The sequence below is a fragment of the Taudactylus pleione genome, unplaced genomic scaffold (genome assembly GCF_031769625.1).
Source record: "Taudactylus pleione unplaced genomic scaffold, aTauple2 ptg000279l, whole genome shotgun sequence".
NCBI lineage: Eukaryota > Metazoa > Chordata > Amphibia > Anura > Myobatrachidae > Taudactylus > Taudactylus pleione.
Window position 1 is genome coordinate 1,072,232 of NW_028284681.1, and position 25,188 is coordinate 1,097,419.

The 25,188-nt window shown below is 45.0% G+C and overlaps 1 protein-coding gene and 1 pseudogene across 1 annotated transcript in view; both read left to right on the forward strand.

Annotated features, from left to right (window-relative positions):
- DDX27 (DEAD-box helicase 27) overlaps positions 1–15,210 on the forward strand; it is a 24,845-nt gene extending 9,635 nt beyond the window's left edge. Inside the window, exons 9-21 of the mRNA XM_088481893.1 lie at positions 56–206; positions 6,599–6,698; positions 6,886–7,027; positions 10,055–10,208; positions 10,318–10,399; positions 10,495–10,672; positions 10,762–10,868; positions 11,348–11,444; positions 12,384–12,478; positions 12,560–12,677; positions 12,837–12,933; positions 13,563–13,631; positions 15,010–15,210. Of these exons, the coding sequence (XP_088338019.1) occupies positions 56–206; positions 6,599–6,698; positions 6,886–7,027; positions 10,055–10,208; positions 10,318–10,399; positions 10,495–10,672; positions 10,762–10,868; positions 11,348–11,444; positions 12,384–12,478; positions 12,560–12,677; positions 12,837–12,933; positions 13,563–13,631; positions 15,010–15,025 (1,406 nt within the window). The 3' untranslated portion in view covers positions 15,026–15,210. The remainder of the gene's footprint in view (positions 1–55; positions 207–6,598; positions 6,699–6,885; positions 7,028–10,054; positions 10,209–10,317; positions 10,400–10,494; positions 10,673–10,761; positions 10,869–11,347; positions 11,445–12,383; positions 12,479–12,559; positions 12,678–12,836; positions 12,934–13,562; positions 13,632–15,009) is intronic.
- Positions 15,211–16,680: 1,470 nt separating this feature from the next.
- LOC148512620 (U2 spliceosomal RNA) lies at positions 16,681–16,785 on the forward strand (annotated as a pseudogene).
- Positions 16,786–25,188: the final 8,403 nt, after the last annotated feature.

The window sequence follows — 25,188 nt, forward strand, 5'->3', positions numbered from 1 at the left end:
ATATGCATTTGTGGTGTTCCATCTTAATACTAGGATCTCCTGTGTTTTCTTACAGGGGGTCTGGATGTGAAATCCCAGGAAGCTGCCTTACGAGCTGGTCCTGATATTCTCATTGCCACCCCAGGGAGGCTCATTGACCATCTGCATAATTGTCCCTCATTCAGCCTTAATGCTATTGAAGTGCTGATCCTGGACGAGGCAGATCGGTGAGTACTGACCATATGTGATCACTAGGGGGCATGTGTGCTTAAAGGACCATGCTATTTCTCTTAGAGGTACAGTTCATTCATTTGAATTCCATAAGCTCTCAGTACAGTGCTTAGGTGATTCACATAGATGGCTAGAAATTATTATTTTAGCTGCATACTTGAGTGTGTAATGCCAGGTACACACTAGATGATATCTCATCCAATCCGGGCACATCAGCTAGTGTGTACCTGCTATGTCGTTGACTATGTGCGCTGCATGCAGGTCCGACGGGCGACATCTTTAGCGAGGGCCATGCTGACTAATGCAGCATGACTCCCGCTGTTGCTTCATCGCTGCCATCGGTAAGTGTGTACACACTTGCTGATGCCGGCACCCCACCTGGTGTCGTCGCTAACGTGGTCAGTACACACAAGACATAGTCATCTTAGTGTGTACCGGCCTTTAGAGCCCACTGTACTGCCAGCAATCTAGTCCCACTACTGTGCAATGTAGGGTCCTTTTTGCATATTCATCTTTTAATAACCTGTCACCTACACAAAATGGGTGCAGCCTTGTTGGGCCTCTCTTTGCACTTCTTGTCTCAATGATGTTAAAAGGGAGTTGATCAGCTGCATGCTTACAGCTATTGTTCAGCTCACAAAATCACTGCTCCCATTGTATAAAGGCGATTGCCTATTAACCAGTCTTTCATTTGCTTCCTTATTTCTTCTGTAGATGTAAGACTTGCTCTTACTTTCCCTGATACATTTTCCTCTCCTCTATTTTACTTTTTTCTTTCTGTCCCTTAGCCATAATTTATTATAGAGCAAAATCTAATTGTAATTATTTGGTCCTGTAACTGTTCGCATGAGACATACAAGTCCCTCCATGACTATTGATATATTGGTGGGTGGAGTCTGTGCCAGGCTAAAAGTCCCACCTGCTTATATGTTGGGATACCGGTCGATTGGTCAACAATCAAAGGTTGAGACATTCGGAATGTCGACAGTAGAAAGGTTGGGCCTTATTCTGTAGACATGTATTTAGGTTGACAGGGTTAAATGGACGACAGACAAAATGTCTACAATTCACATGTTGACACTAAAATTTCTTCTTCGGGGTCCATAGGGATCCACAGGGATACCATGGGGATAATGTTGTTGGAGTGATCCAGGTACCAAACAGTTAAGCTTTCAGCTCCCAGGATGTTTCTCCATATATACCCCGCCTCCGGCCACAGGCATTTAGTTGTTTGTTTGGTGCGGCAGGATTCAGACGCACCTTTGTAACGGGACTGCTCAGGCAGTCCCAAGCTTTTATTTTATGTTTTATTTTTATTTTCTATGTTTTTGAGTTAGCAGTGCTGAGCGTCTGTATTAAGACGCATGCACTGTGATTCCGTCTACCTCCGTCAGGCCGCAATACCAGTAACGTCTCTGGTGATTTCGACGGGTCACGGCAGAGCTTGCTAGCAGCGATGCTTGGGCCTGGACTGCAACCGGACGCACGGAGATGTCTGGTAAGGCAATTCCTCGCTTACGGGGAATCGTGCGAGGCAGTCCTTCCATCGCTGGAGATGCACCAGAAGCCGCTGTAGTGGGGGCCCAGTGCGTCTGCTCCCTCACGAGACTACCGAGGCCCAGTGCGTCCGCTCCCTCACGAGACTACCGAGGCCTTATCGCCTGGGATCAGCAGCAGATGCTTCTGCTGCCATGAAATCAGCGTACCCGGCCGGTTGATGCAGCTTAGGGGACGTAGGCTCTCCCCCGGCAGCTCCTCCCCCGACGCAGATCCATCAAAGGTTTTCATGCATCTGGGTCGCTCCTTCTACCCTCCTCGTGTAAATGAGATGCTCACTGAACTGATGGAAGAGGCATGGAGTATCCCGGATAAATGAAAAGATTAGCATCTTTGTATCCTTTCCCAGCTACTGAATGTACTAAGTGGGAAGTCCCTCCTGCCGTGGATTCTCAGGTGGCACATTTAGTCAAGAACGCTACGTCGCTAATTCCGTCAGCATCTCCTCTTAAAAATCCTACAGATAAAAAAATGGAAACATGTCTTAAGCAGTATTTTTCATCATATAGAGCTGTTACTTGACCAGATATGGCTGGGGCTTGGGTGTCCAGGGCTATTGAGGAATGGACGGGGGCATTGGAGGATACTCTACCAAATGCTACCAGAGAACAGCTGACATATATCTCCCACATATGGGAATCTGTCCCAATTGGGAGAAACTGCAATATATGCTGGGCTTCTAGCTTCTAAAGCATCGGTAGCCTCTGTTGTGGCTCATAGAGCCTTTTTGGTTAAGTACCTGGAAAGCATATACGGAGTCAAAGAAGGCTCTGGAATCCTTACTTTGGAAATATACTCTGGCAGTTTAAAATTCTGCAGGTCTACCATCAACAGCTACATTAAAGTCTAGGAAGTTCTCGCAGGACCACCAAGCAAGCTAAGAGGTCCTGGTTGGCCAGACGTCCTGATTCTAAGCTGGACGACAAACCCTCTGCATGACGGAGCGGGCCTCCTCCTGGGGGAGCCCAGGATGGGAGGCCGAGTTTTTCAATTTGTGGACTACTGGCATCAAATAAAAGACACCTGGGTCCGAGAAGTGGTTTTTCAGGGGTATGCTTTCACTTTTCGGAGACCTCCCCAGAAGCTTTTTGCACTAACTCCTCCTTCAGAGTCTATCAGGAACTTGGCCCTACAGTAGGCCATTTACTCCTTGCTGCAGGCAGGGGTGATAATCCCGGTTCGTGTGGATCAACAGGGAAAGAATTAGTATTCCAATTTATTTTTGGTTCAGAAACGGAATGGGTCTCATCCACCTATTCTAAAACTGAAAAACCTCAACAGGGTTATACGTGTACCCAAGTTCCATATGGAAACTCTTCGATCAATGGAACCTGGGGTTTTGTTTTGTTTTTTTGTTAGCTTCTCTGGACATTCAGGGTGTGTACTTCCATGTTCCGATTAAGCCATCTCACCAACAATTTCTACGGTTTGCTGTCCTGTCCTGAAACAACATAACAAATTTTAGGCACTACACTTTGAGTCCTTGACGGCCCGGCTGGTCTTCACCAAAATAATGGCAGTGATGATGGCCTATCTCAGGCTTCAGGGAATCAGAATACGGCCATACCTGGGCGGGTCTTCTGAAAATGACAGTCTCCAGCGATTCTACAACACCATCTCCAACTGACATTGCCTGCCTACAAAGCACGGCTGGATAATCGATTGGAAGAAATCTTCTCTGTCTCCAATACAGCGGATGGTACATCTGGGGGCGCTTCTGGATTCTCGGGCACAAAGGGTGTTTCTGCCAGAGGACAAGATTGTGGCCCTGTCATTGCGAGACGCAAATTGCTCTGCAATCAAAGGGTTTCCATATCGGCGATGCAGGTCTTGGGGTAATTGGTATCCACCTTTCGACATGGTGGAATATGCTCAGATGGGAATGAACAGTATCATCTAATACGATACCAGAGGATCCTTCACACTCCGGAGAGCTCTCTCTCTCTCTCTCTCTCTCTGTCTCTGTCTCTGTCTCTCTCTCTCTCATCATCATCTGGATAAAGGTCGTCCATTCTGGATCCAAGATTGGGTGCTTTTCACCACGGACGCCAGTCTTCGTGGATGGGGAGAGGTGACAGGTCATCACACCTTTCAGGGAAAATGGACACATCAGGAAAGTTATCTGCCCATAAACATTCTGGAGCTTCAAGCAATATACAAAGCACTAGTCATGGCACAGGACCTGCTCCAGATCCAGTCCAACAACGCGACCACAGTAGCCTATATCAATCATCAGGGAGGCACGCGAAGTCCTGCAACCTTGAGGGAAGTGACAAACATTCTGGTTTGGGCAGAACGTCATCTTCTGGCTATCTCTGCAATATTCATAACGGGAGTTCTCAATTTGGAAGCGGACTTCCTGAGTCATCAGGACATACACGTCGGAGAGTGGGTTCTCCTCCTGGGGGTTTATCAGCTCCTCGTGGACAGATGGGACCTACCAGACATAGACCTCATGGCATCACATCACAACCACAAGGTCTCCAGGTACGGGTCCAGGACTAGAGACCCCTCAGCCACCTTCAGGGTCGCACTGGCAGTAAAATGGGACTTTAAGCTGGCGTATATCTTTCCTCAGATTTCCCTCCTCTCAAGGATCCTCAGGAAATTTAAGCAGGAAGGAGGAACAGTAATACTAGTGGCTCCTGCTTGGCCTAGATGTCATTGGTTCACGACATACAAAATCTATCCATAGATAGTCCATTTCCTCTTCCTCTATGGCTGGATCTGTTATTGCATGGTCCCTGCCTGCATCAGGACTTGCCTCGTCTGTCCTTGATGGGGTGGCTCTTAAGGCTTCCATCTTAAGAGCCAAAGGTTTCTCCAGCTCTGTGATTTAAACAATGCTTAGGGCATGAACGTTTTCCTCTGCCGCCATCTGTTACAGAGTTTGGCATTCTGTTGGGTGTTCCCACAAGTAAGTATGACCCTAAGGTTTTACGGTTTCCCAGGTACTTATTTTTTTTTGTTTTCTAGGCTGGGTTAGACTTTGGTCTCTGCCTAGCCACCCTGGGAGTGCAGGCTTCTGCGCTGTTAGTCTGGTTCCAGAAGAGAATTGCTTCTTTGCCGGATGTTAGGATTCTTTTTTTTCCAGGGGTTTCTCCGAGTTCAGCCACCTTTTTGTAACACCGTGGGATTTGTCTTTGGTTCTCAAGAGGCTACAAGCTCCCCCATTGGAACCTCTGGACTCTGTAGATTGGAAGAGGTTGACAGCGAAGACATTTTTTCTCCTCGCTATCTCTTCTGCACGCAGAGTCTCTGATTTGGCAGCACTTTATTGTTGCTCCACATTTTTTATTGTTTTCTCCAGGTTAGAGCTGTCCTTCGTACAGGTGAGGGTTACCTTTCTAAGGTAGTGTTCCGTCTTCATGTGAATGAAGAAATTGTGGTTCTAGCTTTTTCAGTCTTGAGATATTTCTGTAGGTGAAATCTTCCTGGATGTGGTTCATGCTCTCCGTATCTATGTGGAGCATACAAACTCTGTTAGAAAATCAGATGCTCTTTGTGTTATATGGTTTTCACAAACTAGGTTGGCCTGCCAACAAACAAACTCTGTCTCGATGGTTACGTATGACTATCTTCCAAGTTTACACTAAGGCTGATCTCCCTGTCCCAAAGACGGCTACATCATATTCTACTCTGTCTGTGGAACGATCTTGGTCGTTTCATCGTGGTGCCTATATTGAACATTTGTACAAGGCAACCACGTGGTCTTCTGTCCAATTTTTTTTTTTTTTAGGTTCTATGCCTGTGATATTTTTGCCTCAGGATGCTTCCTTTTGGGCAATGAGTTTTCCATTCTGCTCAGGAGACTTACCAGTGATAACTCTTTCTTCAAAGTCCTTGGGGTCCACAGGGCACCCACCCTGACACACTTTGCTTTATTGGGTAATTTTTATTTCGGGCACGGATTCCCTCATTTTCTTAGAGAGTTTCTGGTGTACGATTGTTCTTCCTTCTCCTGCCGTGGGCTTGTTTACAGAACTGAATACCTGTGACCCGGGGCGGGGTATATATGGAGAACCAGAGGCATCCTGGGAGCTTAACTGTTTGGTGCCTGGATCACTCCAGCCACATTATCCCCATGGCATCCCTGTGAACCCTATGGACTTCGAAGAAAAAGATTTATCAATGGTAAGTCTTCCATAACTCTCTCATGATTTTTTTTTTTAGGGTTGGGTTATGCTAAAATTACAAAAAAAAGTGTTGACATGTTAAATGTCGTCCTTTTGACTGTGTCAACCATTTAACCCTGTCGACCTAAATTATTATTACAACAGTTGCCTTTATAGTGCAACATATTCCTTTGTGCTTTACAAATGGAAAGGATGACACCTAGGCAGCGAGCTTGTGGGGTGGGGTTGATAGTCAAGTTGTCAATAGTGATAGAGATATCAGGTTGGTAACTACTATTGGCCGGTGGAAATATGATTAATTCTGTCTTAGATATATTAAGTTTGAGGTGGCGAGATGAAATGGCAGAGACATTCAGTGACACGTACCAGCACAGAGTGTGACAAATCTGGGGAGATCTGAGCATCGTCCGCTTAGAGATGATAACCAAAAGAGCTGATTAGTTTGCCAAGAGAGGTGGTATAGATTGAGAAAAGCAGAGGGCCTAAGACCGAACCTTGCGATAGAGGTAGCGAAGAGGAGTTAAATACATGTCTACAGAACGATGGTCAACCTAATGACCATGTCGACCTTTGTACTGTTGACATTTAGAACCAGTTGACAATGTGATGTTGACCTTCATACTTTGGACCTTTATACCACACCCATTTGTTGTTATTACAAGACCCTTGACCCTTTGCCATTATTTTATATGTAGAATGCTGGATGAGTATTTTGAAGAACAAATGAAGGAGATCATCCGACTTTGCTCCCATCAACGACAGACGCTGCTCTTCTCTGCAACTATGTCTGAGGAGGTAACACTTTTGTGTTCATGGGAAACTTGTTCTATACAATTACATGTCAAATACAGTGACTGAATTGTTTCTGCATATTAATATTTGGTGAAAGAAAATTAGTATTTATCTTTGATAATTAAAGGAAAGCTATACCCTTATAAAACAAAATCGAATAAAGTGTTTTTGCGGTTCCATTCTTTGGCAGGTTCAAGATTTGGCATCTGTGTCCCTCAAAAATCCTGTGCGTATCTTTGTAAATAGCAACACGGATGTTGCACCATTTCTGCGACAAGAATTTGTTAGGATCCGACTGAATAGAGAGGGTGACCGGGAAGCCATTGCTTGTGGTAAATAAACTTTCACGTTGGTAATTATGTACGTCTTGTGGTGTTGCTGCAGGTAGTATCAGGAAGAGGAGGAGCACTGGCCTGCATGGGCTGACTAGGATCTATGTGATCATTAATCAAAGCTAGTAATCACTGCTTTGCCCTAGTTAGCGGCTATTTCAAAAATTCACCCACAATATTGCATCCTGGGAATGAAGGCTATTTCTATGTAAGGTAACCGCTTGAGATTGGACAGTCTACATTTCCAAGAACATCGTTCACTATTTGCTGTGTAGCAGATCTGCTATAGTACTGTTAAAAATAGAGGACATTGTTTTTCAAATGCAAGCGTGGTATAAATTTGTAATGCTGGGCATACACGGCAAGATAAAATGTCTGTCAGACCGACAGACATTTTATCTGGCCGGCTGCCAGCCGCAGATGTCCGCGGCATACACTGTGAGAGAAATCTCACAGTGTATAGCCCGACATCTGCGCTCCGCCCCCGGGGGAGGAGACATTTCCCTGTTCCTTCCGTAGGAAGGAACACAGGAAATGTCTGTCGGCCGCGCTGGGCATACACTGCCCGATGCGGCCGACAGTTACCGGGTAAATATCGCATCGGACGGGCATGCTGAACAATCCAGCATGCCCGACCAAGCAATATTTAACCCTCGGTCGCCCCCCCCCCCACGCTACAATTATCGCGGCGATCCGCCGATATCGGGCGGATCGTCCCGATAATTGCAGCGTGTATGGCCAGCATTAGGTGTAATGCACATAACCATTAGTTAATGTGGTATTTCCAAATGTCCTCATATCCTCGTGGGGAAATGCCATATGTGAGGAGAATAGATGCATTAACCAGCTGCTGGAATTAAGATATGAGAATAGTTTGTCATCTTGGTAATTTCTCCTTCATCCACTAGGGGGACACTGGAGTATGTACAATGGGGTGTGCACAGGCCAGATCAGAGATGGGCAGTCTATAGGCAGTGCCTGCCAATCTAGACTAACGAATAGGGCCAGATTAATGTGGGGGAATGACAGGGGCAGTCTGAACCCACCAGTTGCAGAGAGTACACCTGTTCCCAGACAGTCAAGGGGCTGTGGTGCTGCTGCTTTTGAATGCATAGTGCATACAGAGCAGCCCCCGAGTCCCTTAAGCATTACGTCACGTCCTCGATGCTTAAGGTTCTTGGAAGCTGCACTGTCGGTACTATGCATCCAGAAGCAGTGATGCCGGGAAATCATCAGGAGCTTGCCACAAAAGGTAAGTACTCAGGTGCTCTGTGCAGCATAATAGTAATACTAGGGGGTATAATAATACCGGAGGGAGCACTATAGGGCATAATATTAATACTGGGGGAGCATACTTTTAATATTGGTGGTGCATAATATTCATACTGGTGGGGACACTGTAGGGCATTGAGTGGCATATTGGGGGGCTTTATGGAGCATAAAACTGGGGGCATTGTGTGGCATATTGGGAGGCTTTATGAAGCATAATACTGGGGGGCATTATGTGGCATATTGGGGAAGCACTGTGGGGCATAATATTTGGGTCATTGTGTGATGAAGCACTGTGGGCATAATACTGGCGGAATTGTGTGGCATAGTGAGGGGCACTGTGGGACATAATACTGGGGTCATTATGTGGCATACTGTGGTATACAGGGGAGCACTGTGGCATAATGGGTGCATTGTGTGGCATAATGTCATTTTATTGGTAGGGGCTCCCACAAACCTTAATCCTTTTCTGCTGAGGAATTAATCTAAAAGTCAAGTATTGGATGAGTAATGGTGCATACACACGTTCAGATCTGTCAGATGAACGATTGAATGTTTTTAGCAATGATTTGAACCATTTCAGACAGTATTAAAATTAATGGAATCGTCCAAATCTGACTGCAAACACATCAGATGTCAGATATCGTTATCTGACAAGTGGGAACGCGCATCGTTCATCGTTGCAGGCCCACATGTCATATTTTCTTTGATATGAACTATTTTTAAAATCGTTATCGTTCAGATCTGACAGAAAATCTGACCGTGTGTATACATTGTAAGAGACACTGATAGGTATTTTGGATGGCAGTCTGTATATGTCTTTGTTAATTTATACAAATGTTACTCAGCTTGGTGGTAGTTGCTCTTTGTATATACTGTATGTCATTAAAATTGCATTATAAACTCAAAGTGCACACCACGTGCTACATTAAAGGTGCCTAATCTCGCCATTTGACTAGAGGTTATGAGCATTTAAGTAGGTAGCTTATGTAATCAGTGGTCAAATGCGAACAGCCAAAATTTGTCATATCACTTCACACACAAATACAAAACAATTTCTGCAAAGAAGGACTTTGTAATACCAGGTTGGATCTGTTAGTTTGATTGTTTAATGACCAAACACACACACGTGTCCCATTGTCGCCCGATACTTCAGACTGCTGCCAGATGTATTCTGCTGTCTTGTGCTCGTAATTACCTTATTTTATCCTCTTGTATCTTTTCCTTTACCCTCCCCCACCACCACCAAGCACTATAACTATTTTGTTTTTCAAGTGCGATCCATGTTTTATTAGTCCTTCTTCTATAGGAGCACATCCACTAGGCGACTAGTGAAGGACATAACGATATCGTTATATCGTTCAGTGCGGACACCCTCCCTCATCCTTGAACATGGTCAATATGTCGTTATCGGCAGATTGACCAGCATGTTCAGATGATTGATGTTGGAAACGACCAGCGGGAGCGCGCAACGATTGAGCGATAATGATGTCGTTCAATCTCTCATTAACAGCGCCTAATGGATGTGCCCCTTAATAGTTATAGCAGATTGTATGATATCCCTACAATGTTGTAATATGCGTCTGTCTTTTACCATGTCTGCTATTATGTTCAATCCTTATGCTAATGTTCACATGTATTTTTTGTTATACGTCTTTAATGACACTTTATGAAAATTACTAAAATTGTTTAAAAAAAAAAAAGTATCCCATTGTAACACAAGTTCATTGAAAGACTTGTACCTGTTTTATCCTGCAGCGCTTCTCACCCGCACCTTCCAAGATCACGTCATGCTCTTCACTCAGACAAAGAAACAGGCACATCGCATGCACATTCTTTTGGGCCTGATGGGGCTGCGCGTGGGAGAACTTCATGGGAATCTCTCCCAGACACAGCGTTTAGAGGCTCTCCGGTAATTAACAGATCTAGTATTTTACATGTGACCTGTTAAAGGGGTCCAACATATGGGTTGGGAACTTACCGAATTCTAAGAATTCCGCCCACTATTTCCTGATTTGCAGACGATTTAAAGATGAACAGATTGATATTCTGGTTGCTACAGATGTTGCAGCTCGAGGCTTGGACATTCACGGTGTAAAAACGGTAAGCACTAACCAGTGCAAATGATTATATCCGTAACAAATATCACTTTCAATTAGATTAAAAGAACTCCTTTCATAAGTAGTCTGTTTATTCAGGTAATTAACCTTACTATGCCTGGCACAGTAAAGCATTATGTGCACAGAGTGGGCCGTACAGCACGTGCCGGTAAGGCAGGGAGATCGGTGTCTCTAGTTGGGGAAGAGGAACGGAAGATGCTAAAAGAAATTGTTAAAAAAGCACAGGCGCCAGTGAAAGCGAGAATCCTTCCACAAGGTAAGAGGCCGGCAGGCAGAGTAAGTTGGACATCATTGTTAGGTTATGGGGAGCAGGAATATTTAAGTCATTTCGTGTTTTCTCCTCAGATGTGATTTCCAAGTTTCGGGACAAGATTACAAAGTTAGAAAAGGAGATCTATGCAGTGCTGCAATTAGAGAAGGAAGAGAAAGAGATGCAGAAGTCTGAGACTCAGGTGGGACGAACACTTCATACTGACCAAGACCATTTTTACAAATATGCAAATCATTTGCTTCCTTTTAAATGTGTTTTAGCTACCTGCAGAAGCCACCTTGCTTGCTGATCTCTGGTAACATACCCGCTATATATAGGCTCTGTGTCCACCTGCTTTACACATTGACCCCCTTATGCAATTCCTACTAAATGATTGAAGATAAAATGCAACTAGATAAAACAAGTCTTCTATGTAGCCAATGTGTACTTTGCTCATGTTACACAATGTGGTGACTGGATTCAATGATTTGATCATCAACTAAATATAAAGTTTTGCAAAATGAGCTAAATATTTAAATATGCCATTCTGTTTCCGCTTTGTTTCTAAAACATTGAATTTTACTATGCTCCACGAGAGAGACTGGTTGTCCCTTTTTAATGCTGTGCTGCACCGTATAGATTTTTGTACATATTAAATATGTTTCATTCTGCTCACTTCAGATTAGTGTTGCACAAAAGAGGCTGCAGTCAGGTGCTGAACCGGAGCATATGGAAAGAAGCTGGTTCCAAACCAGGGAAGAGCGAAAGAAGGAAAAATGTAAGTTCAAAAGCTTTTAAGTGATGGATGCACTTAACAATATATAAAAATTAAAAAAAAAAAAAAGTATTTTCAGTCTCAAATAAAATAATCCCAAAACGGTTCGAGTATTAAGCATAGCTTTGCTAATAAATTCTGTGTAATGGAGTATTTCCAACTGCTTCTGTCGTAATTTGCAAAAGAAAACTCCCACAGGTGGCGAATAATGGAGCATACACACGGTCAGATTTGTCAGATGAACGATTTTTGACTGCATTAAAATGAATAGAATCGTCCAAGTCTGACTGCAAACACGTCAGATATCGTTATCTGACAAACGGGAACGCGCATCGTTCATCGTCCATCGTTCAGGCCTGTCAGATTTTCCTTCAGATATGAACGACTGAACAATTTTTAAATCGTTATCATTCATATCTGAAGGAAAAATCTGACCGTGTGTATGCACCATTAATGTCTGAAACAAAACAAAAAACACAGGATAACTTGTACTTTTCAAACTTGCAATAACCTCACACTTGGGCCCAGATTTATCAGGAAGTGATATTCTGATCACTCATTACGAATCTTAAATGGTGCTCCAACCAATCAGCTCCTGTCTGTCATGTGTTTAAAAATTATAGGAGCTGATTGGAGCAGCATTTTAGATTTGTAACGAGTGGTAAGAATATTTGGGCCTTGGTTTTCTACTATTAAGTTGTATGGAACATTTTTATTACCTGTAAGACTGTAAGATCACTTACATTTAGGGCTTCTGAACACTATCCTTACTGTATGGACAAGATGGCATACTGTACAAAATGTTAACAGAATGTCTACCAAAATCCACTTTCTTAAAATTACAATTTATGCCAGATAATTTTGCGTGGTATGGTCATATTTTTAACTTGAGGATTAATATTTCACCTTCTCTGGTTTGTTTTAATTCCTACACAACGCCAGTGTCTCATGCTCTTCAGGAGTTTGATCTGGCTCTGAGAGGAAAGAAAAAGAGGAAGAAATTCCTGGAAAAAACGAAAAATAAAGGAGAATTGACGGTAATAGAGAACCAAGAGACTCATCTCTTTCTTATCTACCTCACCACTTTCCTGTGACCTGTGTCTGTCCTCTCTTCACAGCCCGAGGAACGCTCTCAGTTTGAGGTGCTAAAGGCTCAGATGTATGCAGAGCGCGCTGCCAAGAGAGACCGCAAACCAAAGAGAGCGCGGGCAATGCCTCCTGAGGAGGAAGCTGCAGGTACCAGTAGTAGAAATGTCTGTATGGAATACCACAGATAAGTGTGGGCAAACTCCAGTGTTTGACAAATGCAATGTCAAAACTAATCTATTTAATAAGTGCTAAGATATAATGTGTATGGGTAAAATGTAGCAGATTGCATTATTGTATTTCTTTCAGCCAAGCTTTCAAAGCAAAAGAAACAGAAGAAAAACACTGTGTTTGATGAGGAATTGACAAACACAAGTCGGAAAGCCCTGAAACAGTACAGAGCAGGGTAAGTAACCACAAGCGTCTTCTCTGAAAGGACCTCACTGAGAAGTATCAGATCATGTTATCACCATAGCGTCTCTGACAAATACTTATCACCCAGCACAGTAGGTTAATCTATGGCTGACTAGTTAAGCTTGTGGAAGGATATACATGGATTTAGCGGGGATTACCTTTCGCACGAGTTACTTCATTCAGACTGAACCTCGCAGCAAGTCAGCGTAAAAACACAAAATCGGGTTTGTTTGTGGGGGAAAAAAAAAACATCGATTCTGCAGTTTACACGGAATTGGCGGGTATCCGTGCCTGAATCCCGATTTCTCGGCACGGATAAAAGGCTATTTAATAAAATAGCCTTTCCCCACATCGTGAGACTTTTGCTGGCAATTGTATACCTCCCTTGGATGAATGTCCTGCACTTTTTCTGTCTCACCGAAGAGGGTAACTTTAATACTTTATTGCTTGAAGTATAATCATTCACACAACTGTCAGCTGCAGAGTTAAATATATGACCTCGGGCAGAAATAGATTACTAAGCAAACTGCATAAGTTTTGTGTGTGTGTGTGTGTGTTGCTTAACTTCAATATTGAAATATTGCAGCTGCTTTGTTTTAACCGGTCTGTCTCTCCTTGCAGCCCATCATTTGAGGACAGGAAGAGACTGGGGATTCAACGCAGGAAAGGCAACTTTAAATCCAAATCTCGGTATGTGACAAGATACTTATAATCGGCACCCTGCACCGGCAGGTGTGCTACAGAAACTGGAGGGTCCCAGCAGCCAATAGGTTATGTTAGGGGGAGGAGCATTTGTTCCTGTTAACCCCATCTGGGTGAATAAGACGAAAATCCTTAAATTGTGCATAATACCCTATGATAAACAACCATTGTCTATGAAAGGCTTACCACCCCATGTTGTATGCTTGCTCAAAGTACATTGTGGCATCAATAGGAGTGCTGACTATTAAGACACCAGTGAATACTTTGCATAAGCAATCTGAATTGACCGTGCTTTATCCTGTACATTTACAATCTAGTATGTAAAGGAGAAGCTTTGTTTACAATAAAAAAATAATCATGTACGCTGCTATGTCCTGCAGCATTTCAGCTTTTCTTTGTCTCTCGTGGCTAGAATGTGGTTTTTATTTTTTTTATTTTGTGTTTTTTAAATCCGACTCCTTTGCATCTCATCCTGGCATTCTATTTGCTACAGGATTGTAGTCATTTTTGGTGGAAAGCATTATTTCTGATTTGTTTTTTTGAAGTCTGTCTAAATAAAATATGTTGACAGTGTCAAAAAAAATGAGAGTATGGGTTAGTTTGGGTTGTGCATTCACCTTTGCCTAATGGTTGTAGTATTCATTCTATACAAGCCACTGACATTTAGCAATAAAGTCGTTTAGCATCAATGTATACAGTACATTTGTTTAAAAAAATAAAATACATCGTTTTTTTTAAGCACAGGCTATCTATTGCATGGATCAATGGAGCTCACTAGCGGTGTTTTAAGAGGTCTGTATACAGCCCCTCACCCAGTGCCAGTCTTTGCTAGCTCCTTCATGGCTCTATCTTTCTAAAGGTACTGTTGGAAAGACGGTGCTATTGTATTGCCATGTATGCAGAGGGTGAAGCGCACAGCCACTGTAGTGAATTGGTCAGTCCCAGGTGTGGGAGCCACCTGTACCCATATGCACCGCATACTTGGCACGCATGATAGATACTCCACTGCAGCTCACTGCATGTAAATCAGTATGTATTAATGGGCTTTTCCTAATCGGCACTTTCAGTAGATTGTTCTGGTCAACTAAAACAGGGACTCCTTTTCTCTGCAAGTCTCAAACAACTGTGTGTCAGGGCTGGCTTATTAAAATGTAGTCAGGGGGGAAATGAGTTTGATAAATAAGAACTCGCACAACTGAAACCAGAAGGGAATGGCAGGGAAGCAAATATGAACAGAAAAGACAAAGCGAGCGTTCTAGCATTGCAAGAATTAATGTTAGTATATAGTAAGTCCTGTGCATTATGTGACATTTTCTTTATTATTTGCAGTAATGATTGTTGCATTCATTTGTATGTTTGTATCTAGGTATCGAAGGAAGTGATTGTGTACACATTGTGCATACGTCTAATGAGCAGCATTGTTGAGACTGAATAATTTCCAGCTATAGCTCCCTATCACAAGCGCTATGTACAGTTGGAACTCAGCATGATCTATTTACCAGGAGTATCTCCTAACAGTGGATAAAAGGAATTTGACACATCAAATAAAACGTTTTGTTTTTTTTTATATACTTGTACAGCCTCATTATTCCAGTTTAGATAAATAACCAGTTTAAAATCTGCTCTTGTACTATTGTATTTTAATGTAGTGCAATAGCTCCCAACTTTATTTTTTTGTGAGTTGACACTTGTCCTGATAACATGAAATTGTCATGGAAATTGTTTTAATTCAATAAAATAATCATTTAATAACATTCAATATATTCTCGTGTCACACAAATGTATCCTGACACAGTGGCATTTACACCCCAATTTCTAGCAGTGTCCCCGGATAGGATGATGGGGACATTATCGTTTTAGGTACTGGTGCTCTGCTTATAAGCATAATGCAGTTTACACATATCTTTCTATAGTGTGTATTAAATTCAGGGGTCTATGTACTATGCCTTGGAGAGAGATAGTCAATGAAGATGATTGTGTTTATGTTCTAAGGCGTGGAGAGAGAAAGTGGATGAAGAGAAAGTACCAACCAATCGACTTCTGTAATTTTTTTAAACTGTAAAGTGACAGGAGCTGATTGGTTGGTACTTTCTCCTTCATCAAGGATGGGGGACACAGGACCATGGGATTGTAGGTTTGGGCTGGAGCTGGCACTTAATAAAACTGTAGCTTTAAATCCTATGCTCCTCCACCCTACAGTCCCACAATTCCAGTCTTCATTAAGTGCCTGAGGAGTTAGACACCTAAGCAGCCCTTCTGTGTTATAGTTGTTTTTACTATTCTTTTGTAATATTTTTTATTTCTAGTCTGGAGCTGTGCGCTGCTACAAGCTCGCCAATATGCAGCGGAGGGAAGGGGGGGGCGCGCCGGTGTGACCCCCCACAGAGCACTCCAGTCTCTCTGAAACACCGCCTGGACCCGGGGACAGTGCGTGCTCGCACCCTTTTAGAGGGTGCAGGGCGGCAGTGCTGTCCCAGTTGGCGGCGCCATCATGCCGGGTCTGATGAGGGCAGCTCCATTGGGAGTGCACACCTCACAGGCAGCTCGGTCGGAGCTTTCCAAGTGCTGTCCCCAGGTAGGGGAGTAGCACTTGTGAGAGCAGCCACAGTTTTAAGGGGCCACATGACATGTTGCCGGGCTTGTTTTGGCAGCGGCTCCTCTCATATAGATGCAAGAGGAGCGCGCATGCCATAGACTGCCCAGATCAACCGGGCTTAACCAGTGTGTTTTCCCCCCTCACACGGGGAAGTTATCGGGAGAGTGGAGATTGGAGGGGACGGAGCTTCCAGCGCTGCTCTCCCCTTCCTGCAGCGTTAGTCAGCAGGGAATGCATGGATGACATCCCTCAGCTGGGACTGCTACATTCACCTGCTCTACACATCCTCTCCCAGGCAGCTGCGGTATTGGTCTCCTTTTAAGGCTAAGTACCCTTGTTGCTGTATTAGTGCCTTTGTAACATTGTTTTCATGTACCTGTTTTGACTAGGTGCACACCTGCTCTCAGGTGTTACTGAATTGGGGGGACTCTGACAACACGCATAGCTTCTCAGCCTTTTGGCTAAGATCAAGTGTAGTATTTGTTTTTAACAGTTTAATATCTGATATGTCCCCTATCTGAATCGCCACAGGTTTATATACCCCCTCTGTCCATGTAGCTAGTGACCACTGACTTTTGACAGAAACTGATATCGGAGTACTTCTACTGAAGAATCTGTCCGCTACCCTGACAATGACTGCATAATGTCCCTCATCTCAGTCACTGGTTTTGTTCCTTCTATAGGGTTAGATTCCTAGCCTAGGGTATGTCCCGCTCTGGCTCCAGGCTTTGCAGTGTGCGGCATCACAACTTATGTCAGGTTCCTCTATTTTGCTGTGTTTTTTTGCAGGACTCCACTGCTGTGCGAGGCACAGGTGGAGGCATGTTCTTCCTCCCAGGACCCCATTAGCATTTTCACAAAGGGAAGACCTTGCGCTGTCCCGAAGCAATAGGACCTGCCGTCTTTCCACCTCATTGCTGCTGCGCACTACTCCGTATGCAGTTTAGTTCTGGATTCTCATGGCTCTGGGTCTGTCCAAGCGTTGGTGACAGAAAGTCATTACTTTCCCTTCGGCGCATCTCTCCGATCTCATCAGGGAGGCTTAGGAGACACCGGATTCGGAGGGCTCTATTCCTTACGCAGCTGCTTCCAGCAGCTTGAGTATCAACAGGGAAGAACCTCCCACGGTAGTCACTGCGGTAGCCGTTTAGACTACCACACGCCCCCTTCCTGGGCACACCTCAGCATCCAGTAGGGATCCGCTAGCTAGACCTTGGAGGATTGTCTCCAGTCTGGTTTGATAGGTTCTGGAGTCATTATCCAAATTGGCGTGCCCTGACATGGGTGGCGTGAGCTGGGGTCACTATTCCTACCATCTTCGCCATAGGGCTTCACAGTGATTCGCCCTGGGATTCCCTCCGCATTGATAGGTCATGCACGGCAAGCTCAGTGAGGGAGGCCAGGCAAGACGGGGCACAGGTAGCTTCTGGGTTGTCAGCTACGGCTGGTTTGGCTTGAAGGGCCCTTTGGCTCTACTCTTCGCATACGAATTAATTACTGTATTGTTCCTTACACTACACTATCTTCGGTTTGGTAAGGACTGTCTCTGTCGGTGGCTGTCCCCTAGTGGCGGGGTCTGCATTGCAAAGTTTTCGTTCCTCCTTCTAGGTGGTGTATCCCTGGAAGGTCAGTCTGACACAAGCCCCTTCTTCCCCAGAAGGAGTTCATTTTCCGGGGGTAGAATGTCTAGTAACAATCTCCGTTCTGGGAACCCGGCTCCAAAGAAGGCTAAGGCCTAACTGAGTCTCTCTCTCTCTACCCAGTTTGCTTGCACGTGGTAGGGCGGTTGCTTAGGGTCAGCGACCGTTTGGGTGACGACTTCTGTCAGCTGGGTGCGTGGCATCTTTCGCTATGGTTCCATCTGGGACCTCGGAGGCCCGCCTCCACAGCATACTTATGTTTTTTCTTTTTCACAATTGGAGCGGGCTCTTATCCCACTCCTCTAAGCCAGCATGTTTGCTCCAGTTCTGCCGCAGATACGGAAACTGGGGTTTTACCTCCTTCCTTGTTCGCAGGCCGACCAGCTCATTCCTGGTGCTCTGGTCTCTTCGTGCCTTGCGCATCGGGGGTGAGTTGTTGAGTTCGCATGAACGCTCTCCGATCCGGGATCCACAGCATGGGGGCCAAAACATCCTCGCTACAAGTCTGGAACTTGCGTCTTTGGATTCCGTTTGAGGCAGGTCGTCCTACTTCTTTAGTGGGTAATTGACTTGGTTCCTTGTCTATTCCGGGCCCTACCATTCAGTGGAGCCCTGGCTCTGTGTGTTTGCACCACAATACGGTAGGTGCTGCCACGCCTAATGCGCATAGCAGGTATCACAATTTGCTTTCTTCTGAGTTTCTGCTTGTGTAGGATACCTCTGCTTCAGAGTTATGGACCTTGTTAGGTCACTTGTTTCAAGTACTTTCAGATCAGGGCTGTGCCCCGACTTTTGCAAGGTCTTCCTTGCTTCCGTGTCTGCGACTTCAGTTCTGGGGGTGGCCTTCGACACCTCTCTCCAGGGGTTTTGTCTTGCGCAGGACAGTGCAGGGACCCTACCGACCTTGGTCTTAATGGTTGGGTCGGTGCCTCGTCCATGGACCGGGTTGAACATTCAGTAAACCAGGTTCTACTTACGGGAGTCCCAGTGTGTAATTCTCCAAACTTGACGATTACTCGGCATCCCTCCCATCTCTGTTCCCATTCTGTACAGTAGCACCCATCACTCGACATTGGTGGAGGGTTTCCTTTCTCCTCCAGGTCCACTCCTTGGTCCTTCCGGTTGGGCTCATTGTGGGCATGGCTGTGAGTCTCCTGGCCTGAAGTGCCATGAAGTTGCTTTTCGGCTCTGGGGCCTTGGGTCACCATCTGCAATGGCTCGGCTGTTCGATGGGCTCGAGCTCCAAGCCATCGTTCTGAAAGGCCCTGTCCGTCTCTGGCCGCAGTCAGTTTGACAACAACCAGGTGATGGCATAGGTACGTCTTCCGGTAGGCAAATGTACATGGCAGCGATACCGTAGTCTTTCCGGGCCGGAAACCTTTGTTCCGTCTCCCTCAGTGGTGGTCGTGCTGGTAGTGGGACATTGGACAGTGGACTTCACCAGCAGAAACACGTTTCTCCAGGGCAGTGCCTCTCTCTCTCTCTCTCTCTCTCTCTCTCTCTCTCTCTCTCTTTTTCTCTCTCTCTCTCTCTCTTTTTCTCTCTCTCTCTCTTTCTCTCTCTCTCTCTCTCTCTCTCTCTCTCTCTCTCTTTCTCTCTCTCTCTCTCTCTCTTACTCTCTCTTTCTCTCTTTTCTCTTTCTCTCTCTCTCTCTCTCTCTCTTCTTTCTCTTTCTTTCTCTCTTCTCTTACTCTCTCTCCTCTTTCTCTCTCTCTTTCTCTCTTTCTCTCTCTTTCTCTCTTTTTCTCTTTCTTTCTCTCTCTCTCTTTTCTCTCTCTCTTTCTCTCTCTCTCCCTCCTCTCTCTCTCTCTTTCTCTCTCCCTCCTCTCCTCTCTTTCTCTCTCTCTCTCTTTCTCTCTCTCTTTCTCTCTCTCTCCCTCCTTCTCTCTCTCTCCCTCCTCTCTCTCTCCCTCCTCTCTCTCTCCCTCCTTATCTCTCTCTCTCCCTCCTCTCTCTCTCTCCCTCCTTCTCTCTCTCTCCCTCCTTCTCTCTCTCTCTCCCTCCTTATCTCTCTCCCTCCTTCTCTCTCTCTCTCCCTCCTCTCTCTCTCTCTCTCCCCTCCTCTCTCTCTCTCTCTCTCCCTCCTCTCTCTCTCTCTCTCTCCCTCCTCTCTCTCTCTCTCTCTCCCTCCTCTCTCTCTCTCTCTCCCCTCCTCTCTCTCTCTCTCTCCCTCCTCTCTCTCCCTCCTCTCTCTCTCTCTCTCCCTCCTCTCCTCTCTCTCCTTCTCTCTCTCTCCCTCCTTCTCTCTCCTTCTCTCGCTTTCTCTCTCCTTCTCTCGCTCTCTCTTTCTCGCTCTCTTTCTCGCTTTTTCTCTTCTTTTTCTCTTTTTCTGTTTGTCTTTTTCTCTTTTTTTTTCTTCTTTTTCTCTTTTTCTGTTTGTCTTTTTCTCTTTTTTTTCTTCTTTTTCTCTTTTTCTGTTTGTCTTTTTCTCTTCTTTTTCCTCTTTTTTTTTTTTCCTCTTTTTCTCCTGTTCAGGAGTGAGGTCTTCCCCGTGGGCATTTCAGGGCCTCTTTGCACGTGCAAAGCTTCACAGTTTTGGATGGGATCCTGGTATACGCTGGCTTCCACAAGTGGCTGTCTTGACTGTTCTGTGGAATTTTTATCCAGAGCATCTGTTTCCGCTGTCCACACTGTTCCTTCAGGTCTCCAGGGGCATTAAAGCTTCCCGAGTGAGGGTAATCCTGGTGTCTCCAGGCTGGCGCCACTAGTCATGGTACACTGATATTCTCTCGAGGCCGGTTGGTGTGTCTCACTTTGTCCAGACCCGCTACAACTAGGCTCTTTTCTACTGGGGGACTTCCTCTGTTGGTTTTCGCTCCTGGACTTCGGGGCCTGGGCCTGTTTTTGCACAGTGTACTGCTTATTTGCCACCATTTCATCTGCAGGTGGAGCCGTGGATTCTTAATCTAGTCTCCTGGGTGCGCTCACGGGCTACATTGGAGTCGTTGCATTCAATGACTCTTCAGACCGTTGCTTGGAGGCTGTTCATTCTTATGGCTATTGCCTTCCCTCGGCATAGTTAGGTATTTGCTTATCTTCCATGTGCGGTTTTCCGTACACATTTTTACGATTCTAGCCAACACTGGTTTCTGATGTTGTCCTTCCGGTTCTTCCTCCTTTAGTGATTTCCCGGGACTGGGATGATCTGGATCTGGCTAGTTGGGCTGAGCTTTGCAGATTTCTTTGGATGCATCTTCTTTGGTACGCCGCATTGTTCTCTGCGGGTTCTTTATGATGTTGGAACATGGCTGGCCGGCTATTCGGCAGACCCTTGCACGTTGGATCAGCTCGGTCATTACTTAGCCTATTCTGGGACGGGTTGACCGCCACCAGACTGGTTGTCAGCACCTTCTGCTAGGATGACGGCGATCTCTTGGGCAGCGCAACGCGGGACTTCAGAAGCACAGGTCCCCTGTCCGCACGTTTGGTCATATATACGTTTCATGTTTTTGCCTCCACCGGCACCCACTTTGGGCATACAGTTCTCCGGTCAGGCAGCCTGAGCGTTCCCTGCCATAGGGGCGGCTTTTGAACATCCCATGGTCCAGTGTCCCCCAGCCTTGATGAAGGCGAAATGGGGATTTTTGTTTACTTATGTTGAATCCTTTTCTCTGAATCAGGCTGGGGGACACTGCATTCCCTCCTTCACGCACAGTTGTGCCTGGTATTTGGTTCTTGACCGGTCTTTTCCTACTGGTTTGTTTGGTGGTTCTAAACAGTTTCATAGGGTTCCTGCTACTCCTCTCCGGACTCTTTTTTAAAGAAGTACTAGAATTGTGGGATTGCAGTGGGGAGGAGCATAGGATTTAAAGCTACAGTTTTATTAACTGCCAGCCCAAGCCCCAACCTACAATCCAATGTCCAGTGTCCCTCAGCCTGATTCAGAGAAAAGGCTTCAATGGCAAGTAACCAAAAATCCCCTTTTCTCTCACCAAATCTTAATACATAGACCCCCAAAGTCTTCTATAGTTCCAATCTCCTCTCCCTTTACCAGATTCCAAGTCATGGTTTAAATCACTTGGGCACACAATTACTTATCACTCATTACTAATCTTAAACGGTGCTCCTAACTGTCATGTGTTGGAAAAATGACAGGAGCTGATTGGCTGGAGCATCATTTAAGATTACAAACAAAATGGCAGCTGCTCAAATCAATCTGGCAGTACTCTTCAGGTGCATGAAAGGGAGGGGTCATACCACGTAGAAAAAAAAGGGGGCGAGGGGGGAGAGGTGGGGGTTCAACCCCCTATTGTTCCTCAGCACACCGAATTGTACCTGCAACAATACATGAAGACTATATGGTGATAGAAATTCAGAGATATTAGTTGCATGCATTTGCAAATCCATGGGAAGCTGCTAGGCCACGTCATGGCTTCTCTGTTACTAGCAGTCCCTAACACTAAAGGGTTCACGTCCAGGGTGCAGAGCACCCCAAAAAGTGTCCAGCCCAGGAAACCCCCCTCCCAGCGCATCACACGACAAAAGGTGACAATGAAGTGTAAAGTATAGATGTGTAAGACTATTTAATAAGTTGAAAAAAAGGGTTAAAATATGTGAAAATATTACATAAATAATAAAACATAAAAGGTGATATGAAAAGTGATTATGTGTATTAAGTGGTGATGCCCTGCCAGAGTAGCCCCGGGGTCCCTACGTCCAAACGCTCACCCCAATTGTAATATATTTACCAATTATAAGGCCTCATGATAAAGGCACATATATATTTTGTCAAATGTAAGGCCTCATGATAAAGGCACATACATAAGTGCATCCAAATTGAGAGCTATCTGACCTGGGAGTCACCCCTGGGAACTCCAACTAGCACTACTAGAGCCAGCATGCCCTCCTAATGCTGGCTTATTCATGCATCTCATAACAACAAACAGAAAATGTCAGCTGCTCAAATCATTGTGGCAGTACTTGCATGTGATTAACTGGCTTCAAATTACTCCAACAATAGTACCTCTGTTCCCCTTAATCTGAACAGATTACCAAATGAAGATCTTGAGGTGCATATACACACGATTTTTTTGAATGATATCGTTTATCGTTCAATCGTTGCAAAAATCGTTCACTTTCTGAGTTAAAACGATGAACGATTATCGTTCATGCGCGTTCACGTTTGTAGTTCAGTCAGACTGACCAACTGAACGATTTTCATTAAGGGAATATGCAAAAATCGTTTGTAGTTCAAAAAAAATCGTTCATTACACTTTAAAAAATCTGACAGAAAATCGTTGGTAACAAAATCGTTGTGTGTGTATGCAGCTTTGGTAGTATATTAAAATCCTCCCATTCAAGATGAAATTCCAGCACAGGCTCATAACGCATCAGGAGTAGAGGATTTTACTATACTGCAGATATCTTCACTTGGCAATCTGTTAGTATTGAAAGCATTAATATACTAAAGTGCACTCTCCACTTACTGCTGATTGACATTTATAGCACTGGTTTAATTGTATGTGTATGGAAAGTTATTCTCACATATTTAAAGTCCTTTTCTTCCATTGGGAACACCAGCTGTTCTCAAACACACGCCTTATATTTATTGACATTTTTAGACTATCTATACACTTTCACTTGTGTTTTACAAGCACCTAGTTAACATTTATTTTGCTCTTTCAGACAAGTCATGCTAGAGTGTAGCTCTACAAGTCATGAGTTGTCAAGTAAACATTTTTCTACAGACAAATATTTAATTATGGAATATCTTACAATCCAGGATAGCTTTAAAAAGTGTTACCTTTCTAGGAGAGTTATGGTAAAACTTACCCTTGTTAATTCTCTTTCTTCGAAGTCCACAGGGGAGACAATGGGGTGTAGGTGGGACCTGGAGGACCGGACCCCAACAGCAAGGCTTTTCAATCCCAGGATGCTCTGGTCCTTCCCCCTATACCCCGCCCACAGCCTGAAGGCTAACAAATCCCAAGGCAGGAGCAGGATAGGAAAGAAGGAGGACTGGTACACTGAAGAATCACACTCTCACACAGAGAAGGAAACAAGTGACCAAGAGAAGAAACCCCTAGAAGCCAGGTGTGTCAGGGCAGGAGCCTGTGGACCCTATGGACTTCGAAGAAAGAGTTAACAAGGGTAAGTTTTACCATAACTCTCCTTTTCATCAGGGTCCATAGGGTTCCACAGGGAAGACAATGGGGATGTCCCAAAGCAGTTGTTCACTGGCAGGAACGCTCCTGAGCTGATAGGATGCTTCCTTTGGGCGTAGGATTCTCCTGAGAGGCAAATGTTTCAAAGGCAAAAAACCTAAGAAAGTTGTGGACAGAATACCATGTGGCCGCCTTGCATAGCTGTTCAGCAGAGGCGCCATGCCGGGCTGCCCATGAGGGATCCACAGAGCGAGTAGAATGAGCAGAGACTGTAGTCGACACAGGAAGGCTAGACTGCGTGTAAGCCTGTGAGATAGTCATGCAGATCCATCTAGCCAGAGTCTTTGTTAGCTGGCCATCCCTTCTTGTGGAATCCATATAGGACAAAGAGGGAGTCCGATTTTCTGATGGGAGTAGTACGGTCCCTGTAGATATTTAAAGCACTAACCACATCCAAAGAGGCCTCATCTGCCGAGAAGTCTGGTGATTGAAAGGCCAGAACCACAATTTCCTCATTTAGGTGGAAACGAGAAACCACCTTGGGAAGGAAGCCTGGTTGTGTTCAAAGAACAGCCCTGTCCTGATAAAATATCAAATAGAGGAGCGACATTAAAGCCTAAATCCGATACCTTACGGGCAGATGCTATAGCCAGAAGAAATGGAGTCTTTGCAATGAGGCATTTAACATGCACCAATTCCAGGGGTTCGAATGGAGGTTCTCTAAGTGCTTGTAGCACAACTGACAAATCCCATGGAGCCACAGGAGGGACAAAGGGAGGCTGTATACATAGAACACCTTGCAGGAAGGTGTGAACATCCACTACTGGAGTAATTCTGCGCTGGAACCAGATAGACAGATAGACACTTTAAGAGATGCTAGGCAGAGGCCTAGATCCAATCCAGCCTGAAGGAAAGGCAAGAATTCTAGAAACATTAAGGACTCAAGGGTCATAGGCCCTCATTCAGAGCCGCTCGTAAGCGGTCATACGCTCGTAGTCATCCGATGTTGTTAAACCACGCATGCGTCGGTGTAACAGTGCGCATGTGCGTACGGCTGATTGCGATCATTTTTTCAGTCGTTCGTCGAATAGCGAACAGGAAGTGACATGTCAAATGTGATTGACAGAACTGTCCGTTTTGGGGCGGTGACGGGGGAGGAGATGGGAAAATGCAGGCGTGTCGAGGCGTTTTTTGGGCGTACATAA